Here is a 22936-nt window from a genome sequence, read left to right on the forward strand (position 1 = left end):
CGGCGGCCCCAGGAATCACGGCGTCAGCAACGGCGAGCCACCCGCAGGGAGCACGAGATGGCGGCCAAGTTCCCAGCGATGGTGGCCAAGACCCAGGCACGCCTCCGGCCAAGACCCAGGCACGCCTCCGGCCACCTCCCTTCATCCGCGACCGCGTCCTCGACCTGAAGCCTCCCGCCCGCGAGTCCCCGCCGCCGGCCTTCCTCCTTCTGGGCCTCTACGTCCTCCAATCTGGTATGTGCTTACCGCGATGCTATATTTTATCTTTCTTTAGATAAATGTGTATAGGTCAGATGAAGTGCTGGTCTATTTTATGATCGATATGTAAAGGGATCTGTAAATGAATATTCAGACAAGATATATGTAAGCCAGAATAACAACTTGCCGACTTTAGTTAACAAAAGAGAGCAAATGTGATTACAAAAGAAAATTCTTACAAAAAATATTAACTAGCATCATAGTTGGACAAGAAGTGAGATGAAATTCAGAAGCACTTCTAGAACGAAAATGCATTTGGTTATGTAGGACATGTGTTGTCTTGTGTGTAGAACTCAACTTTATGTACTATAGAATTTCTGCAACATTAAACTTGGTTATCACTTCATTTATCGCTTTTGGCACACGCCATGCTTGGTTACTTCAAGAGATTTTACATACATATCGCCTTAGTAATGGTGAACTCTCTTGAAGTAACAGAGAACAACATACCAAGTGAAATTACTAAGGCGATATGGTGAACTCTCTTCCGCTACTTCCTTACTAGCATGCAGCTATTTTTTCTTTGTATACATGTTTATAGCAGATAGTGAACACTAGTACTCCCACTTCGTTCTATTACCACTTTGATTTGTTACCATTACATTTATTGCTCAAACTTGGTTAATTTCCCTCTTTTGAGGTTGAGTTTAATTTGCTAAATGCCTACAACACATGCATTGTATGTACTCCGAAAATGTTGCAGAATACTTAACCAGTTTTACGTTACTTGTATTACTTCTAGCTTCACCCCTTGTTTGAATGATTGAATTGTATCACCTGCAGGCTATGTGGCCATGGGGTGGGAGTTGTATCCAAGGGCAGTGCCGAGCTCCAAGCGTGATTGAATTGTATCTTTGGCTGCTGGTGAGACCCATCTCCTCCTTTGTTACTAGCAGCACAAGTTTTGCATTCTTGCACAAGTTCTGTTAAATTGGGAACTGTGAGCAATGTTCTGATTAATTAATTGCTACTGATAGCATGTCAAGACAACAAATTTACGACCATACGATCTTCTTTTACCTTACATGTTACAAGTTACAATATATGGCCTTCTTTTATCTAGTTTTCCATTGTTCAACTTCATTGGCGCTATATTTGTGTTTGTACTTGTTATTAAAGGAATTATATTACTCGAAGTTTTCTTATAACACAACCGCATTGGTTCGTTCGACAATTATACCATTCTCAAGTAATGAGCTGGTACTGGAAATGCTGATATAACATAGAATTATATTCATTCGTTAAAGCACTGTATGATAGTGTGGTTCTCTGTGGTATTCGAAACTATGGTGTAGTGAAATCATATGGTTGATCTAGTATTTTGAGAAAAGGTTATGCATCTGTCAGTGCTAGGTGTGGGTGGCTGGTACATCAGGTCCCATCTCCTAACCTTCAAATGACGACAACCTTTTAAGTGTCTGATGGAACGCTGAAAAAACTTGACGGTGGCCCTGTGACTTAACTGGAACAAGGTTTTGTTGTTATTGAAATGTGTCATGAGTATGATGTGCTTGGTTTTTAAGTTCCATCTATTGTTTTGAAAGCCACTAAATATAATTTCCACCCCTTTCGTGTGATCGATTTGCTAAGAATATGATTGTGAGATATATAATCATTGATTCTCTAATGTTAAATTGGTAATGGTACAATATTGCTTGCTAGTGTCAATCTTTTTATTGCTTTGTGTTGGAGTAACTGCAATAAATTTAGTGCTTGTGTACACTGTAAAAAAATGCAGTTAGCTGAACTTGCTTAATAAAAATTTAGTATTGCGTCGTTCCGGTGGAGGAGTGCAATTTCGATCCAAACTTGGTGGTTTCATTCTCGCTGATGTTGTTTTGTTGCTTACACAGATTTCCTGCTGCTAGGGAGGCGTTGCTACTGCTGTTGGTCTTGGGGCGGCGAGGTGCCAGGCAAAGGAGGCGAGGAGCTGGGGGTGCGAGATACTGGGACGATCGTCAACGAGATCCTGGGATGATCTACCGCGGTGCTTGCCGGAGGAGATCAGGGCGGTGCTGACTGGGGGCGAAGGAGCTGCTGGGGTCAGTGATGGATCTGTGGGTTGAGGAGCTGCTGGGACGGCCATGGATCTGTGGGCGGAGGAGCTGTTGGGGACATATCGATTTTTTGTTTGTAAAATGAACATACAGAATGGCTGACGTGACTATTTGTGTTTTCATGTGTTCGAATGAAATCTAAAGCACTATTCATACGTTTGATACCTGCCTTTTTTTGTTTCCTGATTTACTTACCACTGGCATATTCGTGATTCGCCAGCGGTAATCCATGTTATCCCCGGCGAATAGGATAGGCGCTGGTGGTATCCTATTACCGCCGGCGAGTATGGGAAAGTGCCGGGGGTAATCTCATATTACCGCCGGCGAATACGAAAGCGCCGGGGGTAACCCCTTACCACCGGCGAGGTGATCGCCGGCGAATCCGAAAGTGCCGGCGGTAAGCCTTTTCAACTCGCCGGTGGTAAGCATTTCCCTAGTAGTGACTATCAGGTAACATGTCACAAATAGTTTAGAGGGCACAAGAAGGATTCTACCATCATTCCTGAGACCATGGACCTTGAACAAACATAGATATGACATTTTTTTGGATTGCCAATTCTTGCAATGACATTAATGTTCTTCAACTGTCACCTCTTTTTGCAAAACTTGTCAATGGTGAGTTACGGTTTGTGTCGTTTCAAGCAAACGGACACATGTATAACAACATTTGTGAAACCAATTAAAGCCTCCCACGGTAAGAAAGAACTCTAATTCCACAATACTCAAGCCGCGACTAAAAAAGATATTGAGCGACCATTTTAGATTTTACAAGCCCAATTAGCTATTGTCCAACTGAAGTAGGGGTTATTCCTCGTATAACGATTCACATGTTTCATTTACTTGTATTACATTTTATAGTTTAAGAGGGTAATTATTGCTGAAGTAAACCGTGTGATCCGTACTTCACTTGCGCAATGTATTTAAACTTTATTAGCTTTATAGCTTATACTAAATTTAGAAACGAATTGAATTTTATTGGAATGGAAAAAATCCCACTGGTGGCAGATTTTAAATGATTCTAATCACTTTCATTGTCTCTCCACTGCCCTCCTTGTTATTGTTTTTCCTGAGGGCTTTTTGCTGTGTTTTAACTTCTTTCCTCTGAATTACGACTGCTCCCCTGTTGCTCTTTACTTTCATTGTCCAACGGTGGCAAGTACATTGCTATTTTGTTCAACAATAAGTTCAGAGACCACCAAGAAGGGCCATTTTAAAATTTGAGTCCATGTATGAGTGTGGGAAAACTTATCATTTTTACAAACAAGTACAGTTGTGGTGACAAGTGATAACTATCAAAAGTACTGTACAAAACAGTACCAGTAGCAACTACATTACTATTTTGTTCAAAAGTACTGGAACAAACCGAATTGATCGCATGAAAGGCCATCAGTATCACATGTACAAGTAAAACGGTGACAACTACCAAAGTAGAAAACAGAGTATACTCGTGAGAACAAATATACAATGACAGGAACTGGAGAAACACTTGATAACTAAGAGTATCATTAATAGTTGTTATTACAATACACCCCGGTGTATCCAAAGAGTAGAGCAGAACAGTAACAGAGGAACACATGTAAAAGAATAAGCTGTTACACCACGGTGTATCTGTCGATTAGCAGAGTAAGTAAAGTAAACCAAGCTTTCTTGATTCGAAAGAACCTAAGATGAGTAGGCTACTGCAGGAGGGTGCAGCGCCACACGCGCAAACTGCGAGCCGGAATACTTCTTGTACACCGCCTTCAGCTTGCTCTGAGGGGCGGCGGCGTGCGAGGCGACAAGGGCCTTGGCATGCTCCCTGAAACAACAGCAGATGCAAACAGACATGAATTTCCAGCTCAAACAAGTTGTTCATTCAGGTAGGCACTACTCATCCAACTGAAGAAGAAGAACTTACATGAGCTGTAGCTCGTTGAAGCCGGTGTGGTGCTTCAGGGTCTCCGTCCAAATGGGACTCTTGTTCAGCGTGCACCGAGCAGCGTACACAGCGGAGGCTGCCACCAGCGACGGGCAGAGCGAGACCATCCCGTACTCCATCAGCGCCAACTCGGCGAAGAAGAACACCATGTGCTCCAGCTCCTTGTCGCTCCCGGTCCCAGCGGCCTTGGCGAACCGCACCAGGAAGACGTACATCGTGGGAACAGTGAGGTTCCATGACATTTTGTTCAGGATGTTCTTCTCCATGCCGAGGATCTGCTGCCGCGAGTACGAGTTGTCTGAGATGTGAATGAAGTCAGTGACCTGCAAAGCAAACACAACCAACTTCAGGATTCAGAGTTCATTCAGACATGAGCTGCTACGCGAAACGAAAGATTCAGGATTCAGAGTTCATTCAGACATGAGCTGCTCGCGAAACGAAAGGGGATGAAAGGGCCATACCTCGGGAGCCCACATTTCCTCGTACTTGCAGGCGATGAGCATAGCTGCGACCCCGACGAGCTGCAGCTCCCGTCGAGGCACCGCCTTCATGGAGAGGAACCGGTCCACTATATAGATGGTGAGGTAGAAGCTTTCCGGCATGAGCTCAAACTTATGCGCCACTTCGGCGAGCCAGTCCACGAGGATGGCCCTCATCTTGGGGTTGATCTCGGGCTGGCTGTCAATGTACTGGACCGGCAGGTTCTCGTGCTGCAACACAATACATATTGGTGAGCAATTCAGAAGGTCACTTGAACATACAACATGCTGAAGAGGAAGGAAGATCGTAGCAACCTGCGCTGTCTTGTAGTAACTGTAAATGTCGTCGATGTAGTCGACGACGGCCAGCTCGTTGTCGCCGTCGAGCCTGTCGATGTCTTCCACGACGTCCTTTGGCTTGCGATTGAGGCCACACGCTTCCTGCCATTGAAGGAAACAGGCAAGCAGATGTCAGAGACAGCACTGGATGCATACAGTGGAAAGGAGCAGTGCAGCACAGAGGCGCTGGATCGATCAGGTCGCTGAAAGCTCACCTTGGAGCGATGGGAGAGCACTAAGCTGAGCGTGTCCACCAACTTCTTTCTGGGGAGCACTAAGCCGGCGGTGGCGCCCTCTGACGGCTTCCTGTTCTCGTCGGAGCCAGTGTTGATGGCCTTGGCGGCGGCCTGCTCAGGACGAGGGGCGGGCTTGAGAACCTTCCTGGCCACCGCCGGCTTCAGGGCGGCGGGAGGAGCAGGAGCAGGAGCTGTTGCGTTCTGCAAGGACCAATTTGGAATCAAGAAATCGCAAGGACAAAGATGGGAACCGATGGAGGGGAGCGAGAAAAGGGCGCGTGCGCGTCCGTACCTTGTTCGTCACAGCGCAGTTGTTCTTCAAGAGCTGGGAGCCGAAGCTCCGGGTGACCCGGCGATTGATCCCCTCCGGCACCGGCAGCTTGGTTTTCCTGTTACAGATCGACGGGGATTCAGGAATCAGGACATGGAACGCAAGAAAGGAAGAAGCAAGAGGGGATTAATTCCTGCGCTGATTTCTACTCTTACCCGTCCAAGACATGGGGGGCGTGGACGAGGTTGCCGATGTCTCCAAGCGGCTGCCGAGTTCGGCCGGCGGCGGCCTTCTGCTTTCCTGTCGGGACCACGGCACCTGACCATCGCCAGAAGAGAAACAGGTCAAGAATTGCCGATGAACGAATCGGGCAAGAAGGGGCAAGAAACCGCAATTAGACAGCCCTGTAAACATCAAAACCCCAATCTTTCTCCACCAGATCGACGGAGAACTTTCCCCATCAAGAATCGCACGAAGAAAAGCAGAACGACGAACAGATCAAGATGGCCGCGAATCGAATTCCCCACTAGGCTCCCATCCCAAAGATACTTCAGCCGGGAGCAAATCAAGAAAGAACGAGCGATCTTTCTCCACGAACAGGAAGAAGCGGCCAAGAAAGCGCAAGAACGAAAGAAGGAAAGATTCGCACCTCGGTTCGCCGGCTGCGGAGCGGCAGCCGCGGCCTGGTGATGCCTCGTCGCCATGGGTTTCTCCTGCCTCCTCCCGAAGGTCCGGCGAGGCAGCGAGCGGAGTGGAGCCTCTCTTCCTCCTCCTCCGATTGATTCCACTCCTACCTCTGATCTTCTTGCTCTCGGTGGGGGATTGGATTGCGGGGACTGGGTCACGGGAGGGACGGGGTGGGAGGGCCGGAGCTTTATGTACGAGCCGGCGGCTCCAGCGATGGGGAGACGAGAGCTGGGATGGAGGACACGGAAACTAGCCGTTGGCGGTGTGGGTTATAGATGGAAAGTTTCCTCGTACATGGAAAGTCACCGTTTTGGGTGCCTTGACGGTGACGGAGAGTCCCAAGGTTGTGTGATGTTTTTGGTCACGATATTCTGTTGCAGCTTCACTCAAGGCTCAACACGGTTTCATCCCAAATCCTGAGCAAGAGAACAGTGCTCCGTAGAATATTTCTCCAAATGCAACTTACAAACACACATTTCTTTAGAGTAAAATGCATGGTGGTACTGGTACCGAAACTTGGAAACCTAAATCAATACGGTCATCGTCCTTTCGAATACGCAACATACGGTAACTAAATACGGCGGGGTGTTTATCTAGGTCACTAGCTCATTGTACAATGGTGTATCTGCTGATGTGGCAGTGTGTGGACTCCGTCTCCTAGCCTCATACCAGCGTCCACGTGGACTTTTTCAAATAATACGAAAAACTAGGCTAAACTGAAAAATGACAAAAGTTACTCCAGTCGCACTGCTTGGGAGCAGAGCGGGTGGAGTTGACCATGAGCCCGGAGGTCAGCGACGACCGTCCTTGCCGCTCAGGGCTCTGCACGTCGCCATCTCTCTCAAGGAAGGACCACTGCGTGGCGCTGCTAGCCTCCCTATGCTGGCACAAAGGAGTAAGGGCGTTGTGCTGCCGGGGGGCTCCCTGCATCTTGCCTAGCTGCCATGGGGATCCATCCCTGCATCTCGGTGATCTCGCCCGGCTAGCTGTCACGTGGCTCTCCCACCACCGTGCTGCGCTGCTCTATCTCTTCGAGGCCGCGCTTGCCAGCTGGAGGAGCCTCGTCGGTGGATGGTGACGATGATGACCTGGCGTTCCAGCGCTCCTCCTACATGTTCGACCGGGAGCGCCAAGAAGGATGTGCCCTGGACAGAGGAAGGGCGACGGCCATGGATCGGCAGCAAAGTTGAAGGGCGCACGGGGGAGGCCTCGGGGAAAGCAAGGTAGGGGATGGGGATAGACAACCATATATTAATCCAGGTCGGCCAAGTGAGACAGGGGACGCAGACGCCTCAGTAACGAAGGCGGCCACACGTGCACATGGAATCTCCCGGCTGAGCTCTTGCTTGCTCTCTGCTGACGTCAACGGCCAGGAGAGGGACGACGACGGTAGAGGAATCGCGTCGGCGACAAGGTGGGCAGCGCGGCCACACGGTCCGGTTAGGCCCGACGCGTCACACACGCTAACCAGGAAGAGGAATCCGTCGGCGCGTCACACACGCTAACTAGGAAGAGGAATCCGTCGACAGTTAGGTGGACAACGCTGCCAAGTGAGGAGATGGGCGATGACGAAAGAGTCGGGCTTCGAGGCCAGGTGAGGAGCACTACAAGAAATGTGTTTACTAGTGACCTTCTCATAGTGACCGTGGATGAATTGGTTATAAATCTATGACCATTTGGCGCTAAATGGTCCTAAGGCATTTTCGAGGGTGCAAACCCTAGATGATTACGACCATTCCAGTCACAAAGGTCATACTTCCGTTACTTGAATTGGTCATAGAGAAAATGATATGGCCCAGTGCCTTATTGTTAGCTGATAAAGACCAATTTAAATGGTCATGGCTTCTAATTCGAATGGTTTAATATGACTGGTCAACCACCTCACCAACACCGCCTACGTGTTGTGTCCACATATTAACTTCCACTAAGGTGGTTATTTTTAGACCTTCCACTATATGTGAGACCACATACTGATCTAGAGGTGCAGGATCGACTAATGGCTTTGCAGTCTGACACGCGACCCCGACAGGCTGAGCCTCTGGACAAGTGACAGACAAACACATGACCCCACCAAGCTGATACAAATTTATAGGTGGTGCCAAGGTCAAAAGAACCGACCAATAAAGTGAACCAAAAGTCATTTCCACAGTGATTCAAACCGAGACGTCCGTGGCCCCTCAAATGTGGACAAAATGGCGGACAAACCATCCTTTGCTAGGGGTTGAATATTGCACAACGTTTTGAGGATCTCTGATGAAATAGCTACTTGTGAACCTAATAATAATTATTTTTGTAAAAAAACATAAGCAAACTAGCATATGTAGCTCAAATTTAACTCATTTCGTGCTGAATCAACATAAAATTGTCTTTTTTTGTGGGCGCTTCTCTATAGCCAATCGAAAGACATGAAGCAGCTACCCACGGATCAGCTCGAGGACACGATGTGAGCCGTCCAGAAACTTCCATCCAACACCCGAAATATCAACCGCCTACGTGTATCCCGCGCGCTGGATTTTTGTTCACGCGCCAAATAAGTCTAAAACTGGGCCGAGGCGCCAGAGCAAAATTCGAGCCCATGCGGGAGGTCAAAGGAAAGAAGAACCACTCCCCACAACCTAACCCCCTCCCAGCGCCTCCTCCCTCCTCCCCTTTCCCCCACCTCCGCCGCCGGCCAAGATCCCTCTAACTCCAGCGACTCATTGCCACGCTGACCCGCCCCTGAATCCTCTCCTCACCCTCTCTCTATTCCACCCCATCGAACCTCCAAATCATCGGCCCCAACGCAAACCCTAGCACGGGATCTGGGAAGATCTATAGGAGGTCCATGGTGACGGCGGCTCCCCGGCAGCGCGCGGTGGTGTCCCGGCTCGGCGATCGGCTGCACCGCGAGGGCCAGATGCAGCCTCACATCAAGCCCCGGCCTTCACTGACGCGGGCAACCTAAGGGACTGCAGCGCGCGGTCGACCGCGTCCAGGCGCCACAGACTGCTCCGGCACCGGCGACCCCTCCTCCTCCTTGTTCCCCATCAAGGCCGCCTTCCACCATCCCCTTCTGAACGAGCCCCCGCAGGAGATCGACGCTGGCGTCCTCTTCCCTGCACCACAAGGTCGACCCGCCGGTGGTTACCCTCGTTGGCGTCCTGTGGCAGGCCGAGGCACGGCGAGGTGTTGTCATGCTGCCGGCGGCGTTCACGACCACGACATGCTGCTGGAGCGCACCTCACCAACCTCATGCTCCCGGTGATGGTCTCTACTACTCCTAGAAGTATATTTCCTGGAATTTGTTCTTCCATTTTTGTGATGTAGTAGTACCGGAATCGTGCATGTATAATGGAAATCGGTATGTGCATAGGCAGTGGATGCATAGGAAGCCAATGGTCTCATTTTGCTCTAAAAATGTGCAGCAGCTCTCACATTAATTTGCTCCATATCCGTGGTGTATATTGAATTTTCAAGTTCTTTTGTTGCTCCTGTATTTGGTGTATCTATCAGTGGTTATTGGATCAAGAGGCTCCCTGGTTAGGAACAAGCATTGCTGCGCCAATATCACTGTATAATCCTAATGCTGGAATACTGACTGATTGATCAATTTAATAACAAATTGGTTAGGATTATGCTATGCTGGTAGTAGCAGGATTTACATTTAACTATGCTGGTAGTAGCTACTGACTTAAGTTTGGTAGATTAAATACTGCTAGTTACTGTCTTTAGAAAAATACCTTTGTGTTATTTCCCTTGCTGTCTCATGTATTTACTTATGTGGTCTTCCGTTCACCAGATTCTGCAAGTACTAACTAATTATTTATCTACTTTGATTGTTTTGCTGCTCATATAGTTGATTTTTGTGCATGGTGTAGCACCTAGTTTCACGACGGATAGTTTATATGCTTGGCCTTGGTCAGCCGTAATAATAGTGACTGAGCTGAACACACCAGTCCATCTGTATTAACTTGTATATCCCCAGTTGCAGTATCTGACTCGCCCGCTAACATCATTTGTTTCTTGACAAGTTGTGCTACAGCTCGGGAATCGGGATCATGAAGACCTGACCACAGATCTACTGTTCACTATTGTGGCTCACAGCTCAGGTGTATTTACTAGGTCTAGCTATTTATCTGCTGACTGGGTATGTTCAGTATCCATTTGTCAAGTTAGGATCATCATGCTATCATGATTTTTAAATTTGTATGCCTGATAATCCAAGGTTGTAATAAACTACAGATCTAGCTGCAGTTTTAGATGCTTAAAATGAATGTTCCTATGAATGCTAAAGATATAGCATGAAAAATCTTGATTGTATTCTGGTCATGAGTCAGCACTCCTAAATCCTAGTAATATTCAGTTTGAATGCATCATTTGCTTGGTATTGTTTTATACAACTGCCTCTTTGAGATACTTAACTATATATGAGGATGAATTATGTTCAAGAGAAGTTTTGATAAATTATTTTGCCTATACTGATGCTAATAAAATGATGCTAATAGATGTTGTCTTGTTGCATTGATCTAGGTTTCATCAAGGTAGTAATAATGAGGTCAACTGCTCTGTATGCTCTTTTGTAAAGATGGCTGAAGGTTCTGGGTTTACTTTTGGTTGTTAAAACTTCTCTTGAACATAGAATAGCCCTTACACCACCAACCGAGAGACAGGTTATCATAGTATCAATCATGTGCTAATTAAAATGTCATCGTAGCTTTTAATGTGTGCTCAATGAACCATATGGGCTCACTTAACTGCATTTTATATGCTCATCGTTAGCAAGGAATTGTATGCCGTATACATTGCATTGGTAATTTATCAGCATAAAATTTTGGCCATATCCATTTCACACATGCCCTGTGAATTTGTTTGTCTATTTATATGGGCATAAATTTATACAATGTATTGATATAAGCACCATTCTGCTTCGAATAAATAACATTTACAGTGCTCTTTTTTTTGAGAAAGCCTGTCATCTTTAGCCATTACAAGTTATTCGTCATTTCCCATTTTGATATGCTTCTTGTATCAGCTTAGGTAACATGCCATGATGGTTAATACTTTCTCCTCAGCATTTCCCTTTAGAACTTATTGACAGCAGTGTTAAGTTTAATAGTTTCTCCTCGTCATTCAGTGCCTAGTAATATTTTAAAAGGTTGGAATGTGTGTACTGATGTAATCCTATGTCTCCTGTGAAACTACTGGAAGGTTTGATACTGTGTAATATGGTCTCAAAACTTTGTATAGTAGACCTTGTGTGGATTCATTTCTTTGGTTTTAGTTTGCTTACTATTAAGTATTTAATACAAATAACTGCATTCAACACTCTGTCTCACAAGGTTGCTGGGTGTTAATATAATAAAAGCTGCATTCACTATTCTGAATGGTCTGTTCATAATATATTGTCTTCAGTTTTTTCTGATTTTTCTCCGCTGCTTCATGTAACAGGGCGATAGTGGACTGTTCATATTGTTATTTTGTTAGCCGAGTGTACCAAATGGCACGGCCTAGTCCTGTCTATTGTTGTCTAATGAGTGTTGCATAACCATTACTGAAACATTGTTGAGAGAGCATGCGCAAAGCTCAGATCCAAAGCAGCCGATGGTCTCCGGGAAATGGTGAATTGCTTGAGGTCCTATAGCTTGTGCGGGAGGAAGCCTACATGTGGACAGTGTTGCTGCTTACAGAGTTTTGGACATGGTCAATGAGTGCAGGACATGAGGTCAGAGGCTGCTCAAATGGTATGTGTTGTATGCAATTAACATCATGTTTTATTGTCTATTTTGTGGGTCATGTATTCGTTTCCACTACTTTCTGTCTTGATCGGACATGAGTGTCAACGGAATTCATAACTCCATTTTTCAGATCTGCGGTTGTTGAAACTGTCATTTTCCATTCAAGATGAATTGCATATATTTTCTCTATACAATATAATGATGAAGATTATTTTGCAGGTGACAATGGTGCTGCCCAAATTTGGCATCATGTAGAATGCCATCTAGATGAAGTTGAACACCGAACTAGTGATGAATACAGGACCAGATTCTGAAGAGGCGTTGGTTGTTGGGAGGGGAGATAAATACAGGACAATGGACGTGTTGCTATCTTCTGCGAGCAACATCACAGAAGGGCAGCCCAGCTGCATCATTCTTCCCATCTATGGGCTTGCACTCAGCCGCAAGATATGATACGTGAAATCCTGCTCAGCAAAAACAGTATTAGTATTTACATGATATGATGTAACGGGAAACTTGTCTTGCTGTTATTTGAAGCATCACGTGTGGTTTTGTAGCTGTTATTTGAAGTATTATGTGTGTTTTCTATCTGTTCAAGTTTAAATATTTTTATATTGGTAAACTGAAAGCTGAACAACATGAACCTGACAACTGTGACCCACTTTTAGAAACTTACAATTGGGACCCATCTGATGAGCGGGCCAATTATTTAAAAATGAGAAAATCTGAAATTGTTGAGCTACGGCCCAAAAGGATAAAAAGTCTGGCATGTTGGGCTTGGCCCATGTAACTCACAAAAATTGATAGGATCAAATTGATAGGAAAAAAATGTAAATGGGCTGAAATATTTGATCTGGCCCATGTGGATGCTGGAACTGGGCTGGGTTGATTTTGATCCACGACCATTTGGTTTGGTCACATATTTGCCACGTAGGATTTGCCAAGTAGGATCTGACGTGGACATACCAGATTGCCCATGACCAAAATTTTGGTCGTAGTGTTCACGACCATCTATTTTAGTCATAGTTCTCTACGACCAATACAAAATAAAGGTCGTTGTGAGCCGTCAGTGACGCTCAACTGCCGACCAACAATTTTTGGTCACGACGTGGTCACAAATTACGCACAATGACCATTCCGTGACCAATATGGAGGGTCGTGAGTTAGCATATTTCTTGTAGTGGAGGTGGACGACGGCGGAGGAGGAATCGGAAGAGGAATCACTCCGGTGGCAAGGTGGGCAACGCGGGGCTCCTATGGTTCATGAAGGGGGTGGTAATTCCCTCTTGTTTTATTTTTTAGAATTAACCTGTTTTAACTCCTAACCTCTGAGAGGTGGGCTTGGGGCATCAGTCGGATAATCTTTTGTCAAGAATCTTTTTGAAAAAAAAAATCGACCTGTTCGGACCAGTTAACACCTGTCACGTCAGAAAATACATAGCTATACCTTAGCCTAGTGATCTAATGAACACTTCACCATATTTAGTTACTCGTAGAATACATAGCTATACCTTAGAGCATCTCCAGTCGCGTCCCCCAAAGCGTCCCCCAAAGAGATTTGGGAACGCCGGCCAAGAAAACGTCCTAGTCGCGTGCCCCAAAGGCCGCTTCGGTCCGGACGTGCTCCAAATGTTGTCCGGCGTCCCTAGCCCATCCCCTCTACCGGGGACGCCGGACACGACTTTTACACTTACTTTTTGTTTGGAGGTCACGTTTGGGGGACGTGGCTAGAAAAGGGACCTTCTCCAAACGAAAATTTTGTCCGGACGTCCCCCAAACGACTAATCCGGCGCTTTGCCCGAACATCGTTTGGGAAACGCGACTGGAGATGCTCTTAGCCTAGTGATCTAGATGAACACTTCACCATATGTAGTTACCCGTAGGTAGGTGACCGTATTGATTTGGATCTCCAAGTTCCGGTACCACCCATGCATTTTACTTCATTTCTTACACTAGAGTTACATTTTCGCCATTTTATCATTTTACTTCATTTCTTACACTAGAGTTACATTTTCGCCATTTTATTCTGTTTCCGTTACAGCAGCACCAAACACTGTAGCATCACCTAGCATCTACTCCCGTTTGATCTCCGATGTGTACAGCGACGGCGGCTGCAGCACGCGCTTGGCGCCGGTGAGCTCCATGACCCTCCTGGCCCTCATCTGGCTGCCCCCGTCGCCGGCGGGGCGGCGGTAGAACACGCGCTGGAACATGTCCCCAACCTCCGGCGCGAACGCCCGCCAGAGGAACAGCGCCCGGTACCACACCGGCACCGTGACGCTGCGCCGGCCGCGGCAGACGGCGTCGACGATGGCCTCGGCGCACCGCTCGGCGCGGACCACCGGGAGCAGCCCAACCTGAGCCTGCATTGCACGATGCGAATTCACAGATGAGGTTGACGTTACAACATCTCAGAAGCTAACTACGTGTTGTGTCGACCGTGCAACTTACATCTCTAGTGTCTTGATCGACCTCCATCCTCCCTTCCCTGGAGAGGTGCTTCCCCATGGTCATCTCCGACTCGATCCACCCGGGAGTCGCCACCGTGACGCCGACCTCGCCTCCGAGCTCCATCCGCAGTGTCTCGGCGAAGTTCAGCACAGCAGCCTTGCTAGCCTGCAGCGATGCCATGAACCAACATGCATCAGTGGACGTACCTTAAAATACAGGCATGTCTGCACACTGCTAAGAAGGGGAAAGGAAGTGAACTGTCGAGGGAAATGTACATTGTAGAAGCTCATTCTTGGCATTGCCAGCAACGCCGCTGCCGAAGAATTGACGAAGATCTTCCCGCCGCTATTCTTCAGGTGCGGGAGAGCAGCGTGCGTTGGATGCACGGTGCCCCAGAAGTTCACATCCTGCAGCACAAACATATCAGGCAAAACAGAGGAATAGGAGGAACAGATGAGCATTAAGAGCAGAGATTGGTGAATGTACAGTACCAAGACTTGCTTGAGATCGGCGACATTGGGCACTTCCTCGAACCAGCATACGTTGGCCAAACCGGCATTGTTGACAAGATGATCCACTAGAAACCAGAGGATTATTAGGGAAGATCAAAAGTAGTACAGTACTAAACACGATGTCCACTACAAGCCGGGAGAAGTATGCTGTGATGTTTTTCGTTATCTTCGTGGTAATGAAAATCGGCCCCAAGTTGGGTCGCTTGGAAAAAAAAACTAAACACGATGTCAGTTATGGCTTCAGCATGTGGATTCAGATAGAGCATACAGAACACCATGTAGACGCACATGATGACTAGGGGAATTCATCACAACTTACGTCGGCCAAAGCGCTCGACCGTGGCCTGGACGAACGCCTTGCAATCCTCGGGCCTCGCGACGTCACCCGGAACGACGAGCACGTCCGGCGAGCCGAGATCCACGGCCTTCGCGGCGACCTCGTTCAGGCTCCCCTCCCTCCTCGCCACCAGGGCCAGCCTCGCCCCCTTCTTCGCGTACTGGTATGCTATTTGCTGCACGAAGGCGATTCAAATGCAACCAGAGAAAACAGACGTTCCAAACACGAGGTCAGTTATGGCTTCAGAGTGTGGATTCAGATAAAAGTATACAGAACACCATGATGAGTAGGGGAGTTCATCACAACTTACGTCGGCCAAAGCGCTCGACCGTGGCCTGGACGAACGCCTTGCAATCCTCGGGCCTCGCGACGTCACCCGGAACGACGAGCACGTCCGGCGAGCCGAGATCCATGGCCTTGGCGGCGACCTCGTGCAGGCTTCCCTCCCTCCTCGCCACCAGGGCCAGCCTCGCCCCCTTCTTCGCGTACTGGTACGCTATTTGCTGCACGAACGCAATTCAAATGGAATGGAACCAGAGAAAGCAGCTCAGAGCATAACGAGACCATCAAGTAAGAGCAAGTGTAATCGTCAACTAGTACCTCGCCGATGCCGGAGGATGCGCCGGTGATGAGCACGACCTTGCCGGCGACGTCCTCCGGCGCGACGGTGGCGAGCGCCGAGGAGGTGAGCTTGTAGACGTAGTAGGGGGGCATGAAGACCGCCAGCAGGAGGAGCGACCGCCGCGCCGCCCAGTCCATGAAGGTGTTGACGAGGTCCGTCGCCGGCGTCTCGCTGCGCAGCACCGTGTACCCCACCTTCAGCATGCTCAGCATCTCCATGATCGATGGCACCCACCTCCTCCTTCCTTCCTTCCTTCCTTCCTTGATTCCTCTCAGGGCTCCTCTGCTCCACTTCTGTGTTGCGAATGGCGATTGCTGCCGAGCGTCTGCTTGCACGAGATGAGACCAGGAGAGAGGCGACCGAGAAGCTTCACTGCATGCAGCCGGATTCGCAGGCCGCCGTGACACGTGGCGTATGGCGGGGTACGTGGCGCGCTGTCATGTAGGAGAGGCGGAGGTACGTGTGCGTTTCTAGGCATACCAGGTGGCCAAAAGCATGTCAAGTCCGATCTGATCGATTCTGGACACACTGAAGGAAAGTGTGGAAGCGACGCTCGATGGTAGTGCCAAAGCAAGTGAAATCTTGAGAAATGGAAGAGTTTTGGGCACTGACACGGTGTATGGTTCTGTTATCCTCCGACTAACCGACAAATAACAATTTTCCAAGTCATCAACTGGAGTCGTCTGCTCTCAGTATATTGAGATTTGTGCAAGGAAAACACAGAAGGTCCGAATGGCAGATAGAAGGAACATACCAGGCACTAAATGATACCATATTACCAATTCTCAAAATCAAACTTTCAAGTTTCTAAAAAATATGAAAATAATTGTGAGTGTTAACCAGGTGTGTGTTTACATACCAAAATGATACCATATTACCAGTTCTCAAAATCAAACTTTCAAGTTTCTAAAAAATATGAAAATAATTGTGAGTGTTAACCAGGTGTGTGTTTACAACCCCTGAAATTTTCATACTCCATAATATTCGAAACACACGCACAAAAATGACAAATCCAACATGAATAGTGTTTAAAAAAAAGACAAAACCACAAATGACACTATTCACATGTCAATTTTCCATTTTTGTTTCTCCCTTGGTGTTTCAAACTTGGTTCTAAAAATTCTAGACGTTGTAAACGCACATCTTGTGAACACTCACAATTAATTTTGGATTTTTTAGAAACTTCAAATTTTAATTTTCACAACTGGTACCATGCTAGCACTATCATTTAGTGGCTGATAAGCCTGATATCACTAGATATCACCAGTTCTCAAAGTCAAACTTTCAAGTTTCTAAAATATATGAAAATAATTGTGAGTGTTAAGCAGATGTATCACAAGTTCACAACTGGTACCATGGTATCATTTAGTGCCTGGTATCATTCTTTTTGTTCTCTTTCTATTTTCTAAAACTCTACACAGAAGAATAGATCGATGTTACACAGACAAAACACATCTTAGTATGTACGTATATGTAATTACAAAGATTCATTACTGAAGAGCACAAATTCATGTGATAGACAGAGACTTTCGGAGCCATCTTCTCACCTGGAAGCAGAAGACGGCCTGAAGGACATGCAGACTGGTGGATCAATTTTAAGGATGGACAAAACAGCAGAAGGAATGCTCCATATTCCATCCCCACAGATCAGCCCGGACGCCGCTGCTACCGCGTAATCATCGGCGTCCCTCCGGTTCACCTTCTGCCACACGAACAAGATCACCGTCCCAACGAACATGTCCACCCCGAAGAACGCACCGATGTAGAACGGCACAGCCATCGCCATCGGTATGGGGATAAACCTCGATGCACTGGCGGGCGACAGATCCCTCAGGAGATTGACGGCCAATGACGCCAAAAAGAATGTGCAGCAGATCTGGAGACAGTGCTTGGGCAGTGAGCCAAAACCTTCGACCCCAAGAATGGCCATCTCCCTGAAGATGATGGCAAACGGGGCCTTGTACTCCCCATCAGGGTCGCCGATATCGAAGGCTGTCCAGAAGAGCCACAGCGTGAGCGGAGCAATGATGCATCCGAGCGCAACCCCAGTTAGCTGGGAGACGAACATTGACCGCGGCGAGGAGAGGGTGAGGTAGCCACACTTGAAGTCCTGCATGAGATCTGCCGCAGAGCAGGCAATTGACATGATGATGCCACATGCTGCAAGGCCGGCGATGACGCCACCATCGCTGCTGCCGACGAGGGAGGCAAATAAAAAGAGGGCAATCTTGCCATAGGTGGGCGCAAGGTTCAGGTTCGTCAGGCCCATCCCGTAAGAGTTGCAGAAGGCAACGGCAGGAGCAAGGAAGTAGCAGGCAAGCACAAGATACCACTTCAGCTGGGGAAATATGGAGGGCACAGCTGCTGTGGATATTGCAGCGAGTAAAATGTAACCAGAAACAGCAAAGCTTGTGGGTATGCTATCTTTGAAGAACATCTCGGTTTGAAGCTTATCATCCATTAATGGTTTAGAGCTCTCATGGTCTGAAAAATACAAAGAAATAAGCTGAATGCAAAAAAGTTGAACAAATCATTCAGGAAGATGATATCCTGCAAGCAAATATTTGACACAACTGTACTACAAGAAACAAAAAGGTAAGATTTTATGAATCAGTGAAGAAGAAGAAATGGATTATATATTGCGGAAGTCCACTTTGCCTCATAGGTGTATATGCACTCATTATCTAAAAAAACATATATCAAAATGTGTAAAAATTTCGAAAAAAATATCCAGCTGTACATCCAGACATTCTATGTTCACACACAAAGTTTCGTATAAAATGGTTTTTTTGTGGCCTGTGTAAAAAAGAAAATTTGGTGCTCCAAAATAGCTTTTCACGAGACATGTTTTTGTATTTTTACACAGGCCATAAAAATGTATTTTTTCCGCAATACTTTGTGTGTGAACAAAACTTTTCCAGAATTTACTGACATTTTGAAATGCATTTAAAATATATTTTTCATAATGGGTGCATCTAGACATATGAGCCAAAACACAACGTCCTATATACTGTACAATTAATGCCCTCTGGCCACAAATTCAAGTCATAAAATGGCAGACATGTTGAATGACTACAAAGGCACAAAATTATATACCGTGACTTATTGCGGAAATTCGCTTTGGAGCTCAGGTGTCATGGAGCTCTTTGTTTTTCGAAATTAACATGATTTCGAAGTTTGTTTTAAAAAAAATGTAGACATAGATAATGATGAACTCTACCAACATACGAAATCTCAACCCCAAATACCTTATAGTCCGGGATTAACAAAAATGACCAAATTTGGGTATTGCAAGGTGAGATTTTTTCGTGCTGGTAGATTACATTATTTCCTAAATTTTTGCTCAGATTTTTTTAAAACTCTGAAACACCATTTTTGAATCGTTGAAAAAACAAGCTCCATGTAGCCTGTGCTCCAAAAATCCGCAATCGACTTATTGATGTTACCTTGAAGAGCTTGAACAAGCTGATCACATTGTTTTGATTGCGCAATGCAGATTTCTCTTGCAATGATAACAAAGATTTTTACCAAGTTGTAGAGGCCATCTCCAAGTATGATCGAAATTGCTACAAAAACCTACAGGAATAAGCATCATTATGAAGAAAATCAAGCATGGCCATGTTACATTATGTTACCTACTACGAAATAGCTACCAAAAACTGAAGAAACAAATCCACATTTAGCCCATTTTACTCGCATGGCATTGACTACAGATAACATGAAAGGTGTTCGCAGAATAAATCTCTTGAAAAGAAATGCTTGGGATGAATTTCACAGATAATTGCAGACTTAGTGCAATTGCATCCAAATTGAAACTGTCATCAACCAAATGACTATAAGGAATACAGAATTGCATATATATACCTTATAACCATAAAGGCCTCTGAAGTCACTGCTACTAAGGTTATCTGGGTACCAATCACCAGCTTGCGTAGTGATAAATGGCCAAAGAAAGCCCCAGGATATGACTGACCCAAGAAACACTGAGCAGTTAACAATGTGGGGAGAAATAAGACCATACCCAACATAACTAGGATTGAAGTCAAAATAGAACCTGCAGGAATGAGATAAACATAACTTCAGAGTTCAGATAAATGGTCATTCTTAACACATTATACGTATCATGCAACTTGTTTTCAAGCTTGAATAGGTAAACTAGTACATGTTGCTACCCAAATAATCATATATACTTCCTATAACATGAATTTGACATTTGAGACACAAAAGCATACATGTGGCAAACTAGTCATTAGCAGCATAACTTCTTTTCTTCTGCATTTGAAAATTAATGTCACTAGCACAGTAAGTTGTAAGGTATGCCACTGAAGATAGGAACCTTCAGTTGTGATACTGGGAAGAACGAAAATAAACTCGTTGATTATACTGTATGTTTAGTTCTCTTAGATCTCAGATAACCCCAATTGATCATGAAATTTAGCACAAAATAATCCGTAGCTATAACGAAAGAAAGAAATATCAATACAAATAAAATGGTGAGTATAAGAGCTGGCAGTAACAAATGAAGTCCACAATCATTATACATATCGGTCCACTTCCATTGCAATCACAATGCTAAGCGCGTGTAGAGAAAAAGAGGGTGCAGGGGGAGAAATACATTGAGAGCTTACGTGTTCTTAAAAGCTTCAGGTCCAAATGTTGGAAAATTGTCAAAGCCACAAGAATCACCAACTCCACTGAAGAACCACTTAAAGAAGCTCCAGCCAAAACTAAGGCCCATGTACTTTACAAGGCAATGGACTTTCTTTCTGTAAAACAATATAACAACTTAACAAGAACCCAAAAACATGTGAAATAGGACAAATAACTGCATAAGTTACTTGACATACAAATACAACAAACATGCACGAATTTTAACAAGTTAGCAAGCCGTTTGTAGTTTTGTAGTGGCACCTATGCTAAGAATTATGTCCCAAAACTCAGATGTTTTATCATGCATATGTTGTCTACTCCAAATTATAAAGATGAATTATTTACATCGCTCATCCATGTCTAAAGCATGCATCAGAAAAAGATAGTATCCTATTTTACAAAGTTAGCTAAGTCGGAGTAATTGGCAATTGCCATACCCTGTAAGATCAGCTTCTTTTTCTCCATGCAAGCTATTAATCATCAGAGCGGTAGCTGTCCCACCAGGAAATGCAAGCTTGTAATCAATCACCAATACCTGCAGTACTTCAGTTGAGAAACAACACCATAACCGTGTACTTTATAGCTAAGGGTAGAAAACTATCAGCCTACTTGGCATTTTCATACAACAAAATACAAACTTGTCTACAGCTTGACAAAATTTGCAGCAGCCATTGCGCGACACCTCATGAGAAGAAAATAAACCTTTCGCAGGATGACAATAGCAAATGGCCCGAGGAGAGCAATGAGAAACAGGAACCCAATCATCCAACCAAGCGAAGGATCTTTAACATCTTCCACTCGGTTACCCGGATAGTCAGGTCCGACGAGCTCATAGGTCTTTCTGTCCATCGCGAAGATATACGATGCCGAGCACCCTACGAACAATGAATATTCACTAAACTGAACATTTGAGAAATTGACTGCGAAATGTTGCAAATTAACACTGGAATATAAGCTGCTGGAGTGAGAGATGCTGTCTCCTGACTCGGAGCATGGCGAGTGAGCCGCGTACGTACCGCTAAACGCGAGGCCGGCGCAGGCGATGGCGCAGGTCTGGATGACGGTGTTCTCCTGCCTGGTGAACGGGCTCCCGCGGCCGAACCCCAGCCTCCCGGCGGCGGCCCGCCACGCCGTGGTGAGGAAGTAGGAGAGGAGGCCGGAGGCGACGTTGAGGGCCGGGATGACCCCGACGGTGAGGTTGAGGCGGTGGATCACCACGCACAGCAGCGTCCCCAGCGCCGCGGCCACGGCGACGCCCCGGAGGGTGAGCTGCTCCCTCCATGGGGGAACGCGTGCAGGCCCGGGCAGAAGGAGCTGGGAAGTTGCGGCGCCGGCGGCGAGGTCTCCGGTGCGGAGGAAGGGGGATGACGCCGACATGGCCCCACTTGTAAGTGACACAAAGTCAGTGACTTTGTGGGCTGACAAAGTCACTGAAGCACAATCCGACGCCGTCGTCTCTGGTGTTTCGATTTCAGTGTCGTCTACTGTTCGCATGTTTATTTATTTTTGCTGTTAGGAGAGAAATGAGGATCAACAAAGTAGGCTCGTGATTTGTATGCTTACCACCACGAAGCAATCAACTGCAGAAGCATCTCATTACAAGAAAACGTGGAGACTATTGCAAGTTTGCAACGGAACAAGGATCCACACTGTTAAAAACCATCAAAATCATTTGAAAGCATCGGTATCTCGTACAGAATATATTATCCTAAAATGATTGCAGCATTGTTCATCTTGGTGTGTTTGGATTCTGAGAGAGATTAGTTGTACATACTCCTGCTTAGCCCAGCATAGGTTTTTGGTAGTAGAATATAAAGGTACACTTGTTTCTCCAAGCAGACAAGGTTCAATGAACCTGAAGAGCCAACTGTTTCATGGTGGCAAGCTGCCAAGCAGGCAAAGATAGATGAACCAACATGTAAAAACAAAAGAACATAAAGATATATGGATAGGGTGCTTTTGCACCCGGGTGCATATGCACCCTTTATATGAAATGCATTTTAAATATATTTAAGAATGTCAAACAAATACAAAAATAAATCGGTTGTATATCTTGACATGTTATATGCTCACAAAGTTGTTCGAGAAAAAACCGACATGTTTGGTGCCCTCTGTAAAAAATTCAAATTTTGGTGCTAAAATAGTCTATTTCACGAGACATTTTTTTTATCCTTTTTACACAGGGTATAAAAAATATCGGTTTTATGTGAAACTTTATGTACGCACGTAGAACATGTCCCTCTACATGGCAAAAAAGAATTCCTAATTTTTTAACTTTTTAAAACATGTTTTATACATACCGGGTGCATATGCACCCGGGATCAGTTTTGGTTTTCCAAAGATAGATGAACTAAACAAGTAGCCTACGGAGCTGGACATCATCAACACAAGATTTTTATAGGAAT

The 22936-nt window shown here is 45.9% G+C and overlaps 3 protein-coding genes across 4 annotated transcripts; all 3 read right to left on the reverse strand.

The window, feature by feature from the left end:
• Positions 1 to 3850: 3850 nt before the first annotated feature.
• LOC124672166 (cyclin-B1-5-like) lies at positions 3851 to 7175 on the reverse strand. Its single transcript, XM_047208441.1, has 8 exons — positions 6983 to 7175; positions 5774 to 5876; positions 5580 to 5676; positions 5267 to 5488; positions 5028 to 5153; positions 4695 to 4943; positions 4213 to 4556; positions 3851 to 4113 (listed from the first exon to the last, which is right to left on the reverse strand). Exons 1-8 carry the CDS (start codon positions 7173 to 7175, stop codon positions 3978 to 3980), a joined length of 1470 nt encoding a protein of 489 aa, XP_047064397.1. The 3' UTR covers positions 3851 to 3977.
• A 6759-nt stretch (positions 7176 to 13934) lies between these two features.
• Positions 13935 to 16208, reverse strand: LOC124675217 (11-beta-hydroxysteroid dehydrogenase 1A-like). The gene is made up of 6 exons (XM_047211287.1): positions 15860 to 16208; positions 15570 to 15762; positions 14902 to 14987; positions 14686 to 14817; positions 14432 to 14575; positions 13935 to 14316 (listed from the first exon to the last, which is right to left on the reverse strand). Exons 1-6 carry the CDS (start codon positions 16097 to 16099, stop codon positions 14032 to 14034), a joined length of 1080 nt encoding a protein of 359 aa, XP_047067243.1. The 5' UTR covers positions 16100 to 16208; the 3' UTR covers positions 13935 to 14031.
• A 714-nt stretch (positions 16209 to 16922) lies between these two features.
• Positions 16923 to 22050, reverse strand: LOC124675216 (probable metal-nicotianamine transporter YSL5). Of its 2 annotated transcripts, XM_047211285.1 has the most exons (8): positions 21983 to 22050; positions 21548 to 21904; positions 21234 to 21406; positions 20969 to 21066; positions 20510 to 20647; positions 19746 to 19935; positions 19328 to 19457; positions 16923 to 18365 (listed from the first exon to the last, which is right to left on the reverse strand). In XM_047211285.1, the coding sequence occupies exons 1-8, from the start codon at positions 22023 to 22025 to the stop codon at positions 17425 to 17427; spliced, it is 2070 nt and encodes a 689-aa protein (XP_047067241.1). In that variant the 5' UTR covers positions 22026 to 22050; the 3' UTR covers positions 16923 to 17424. The 2 variants fall into 2 exon arrangements, with proteins under 2 accessions (XP_047067241.1, XP_047067242.1); XM_047211286.1 differs by lacking the exon at positions 21983 to 22050 and having other exon boundaries at positions 21747 to 21813.
• Between the last annotated feature and the right edge of the window lie 886 nt (positions 22051 to 22936).

Source organism: Lolium rigidum, chromosome 7 (genome assembly GCF_022539505.1).
Source record: "Lolium rigidum isolate FL_2022 chromosome 7, APGP_CSIRO_Lrig_0.1, whole genome shotgun sequence".
Taxonomy (NCBI): domain Eukaryota; kingdom Viridiplantae; phylum Streptophyta; class Magnoliopsida; order Poales; family Poaceae; genus Lolium; species Lolium rigidum.

Excerpts from the sequence above, each read along its gene's own strand:
- LOC124672166 (XM_047208441.1), bottom strand. The coding sequence starts at position 7,175 with ATGCAGGGAGCCCCCCGGCAGCACAACGCCCTTACTCCTTTGTGCCAG. Across the intron at positions 5,877-6,982 it reads TCCCAAGCAGTGCGACTGGA|GTGCCGTGGTCCCGACAGGA; the intron begins GTAACTTTTGTC and ends GGCGATGGTCAG. Across the intron at positions 4,557-4,694 it reads AGGAAATGTGGGCTCCCGAG|GTCACTGACTTCATTCACAT; the intron begins GTATGGCCCTTT and ends TTTGCTTTGCAG.
- LOC124675217 (XM_047211287.1), bottom strand. The coding sequence starts at position 16,099 with ATGGAGATGCTGAGCATGCTGAAGGTGGGGTACACGGTGCTGCGCAGC. Across the intron at positions 15,763-15,859 it reads CATCCTCCGGCATCGGCGAG|CAAATAGCGTACCAGTACGC; the intron begins GTACTAGTTGAC and ends GCGTTCGTGCAG. Across the intron at positions 14,988-15,569 it reads GGTCGAGCGCTTTGGCCGAC|TGGATCATCTTGTCAACAAT; the intron begins GTAAGTTGTGAT and ends TCTGGTTTCTAG.
- LOC124675216 (XM_047211285.1), bottom strand. The coding sequence starts at position 22,025 with ATGCGAACAGTAGACGACACTGAAATCGAAACACCAGAGACGA. Across the intron at positions 19,458-19,745 it reads GAGGCCTTTATGGTTATAAG|GTTTTTGTAGCAATTTCGAT; the intron begins GTATATATATGC and ends TTATTCCTGTAG. Across the intron at positions 18,366-19,327 it reads GCTTGTTCAAGCTCTTCAAG|ACCATGAGAGCTCTAAACCA; the intron begins GTAACATCAATA and ends TGTATTTTTCAG.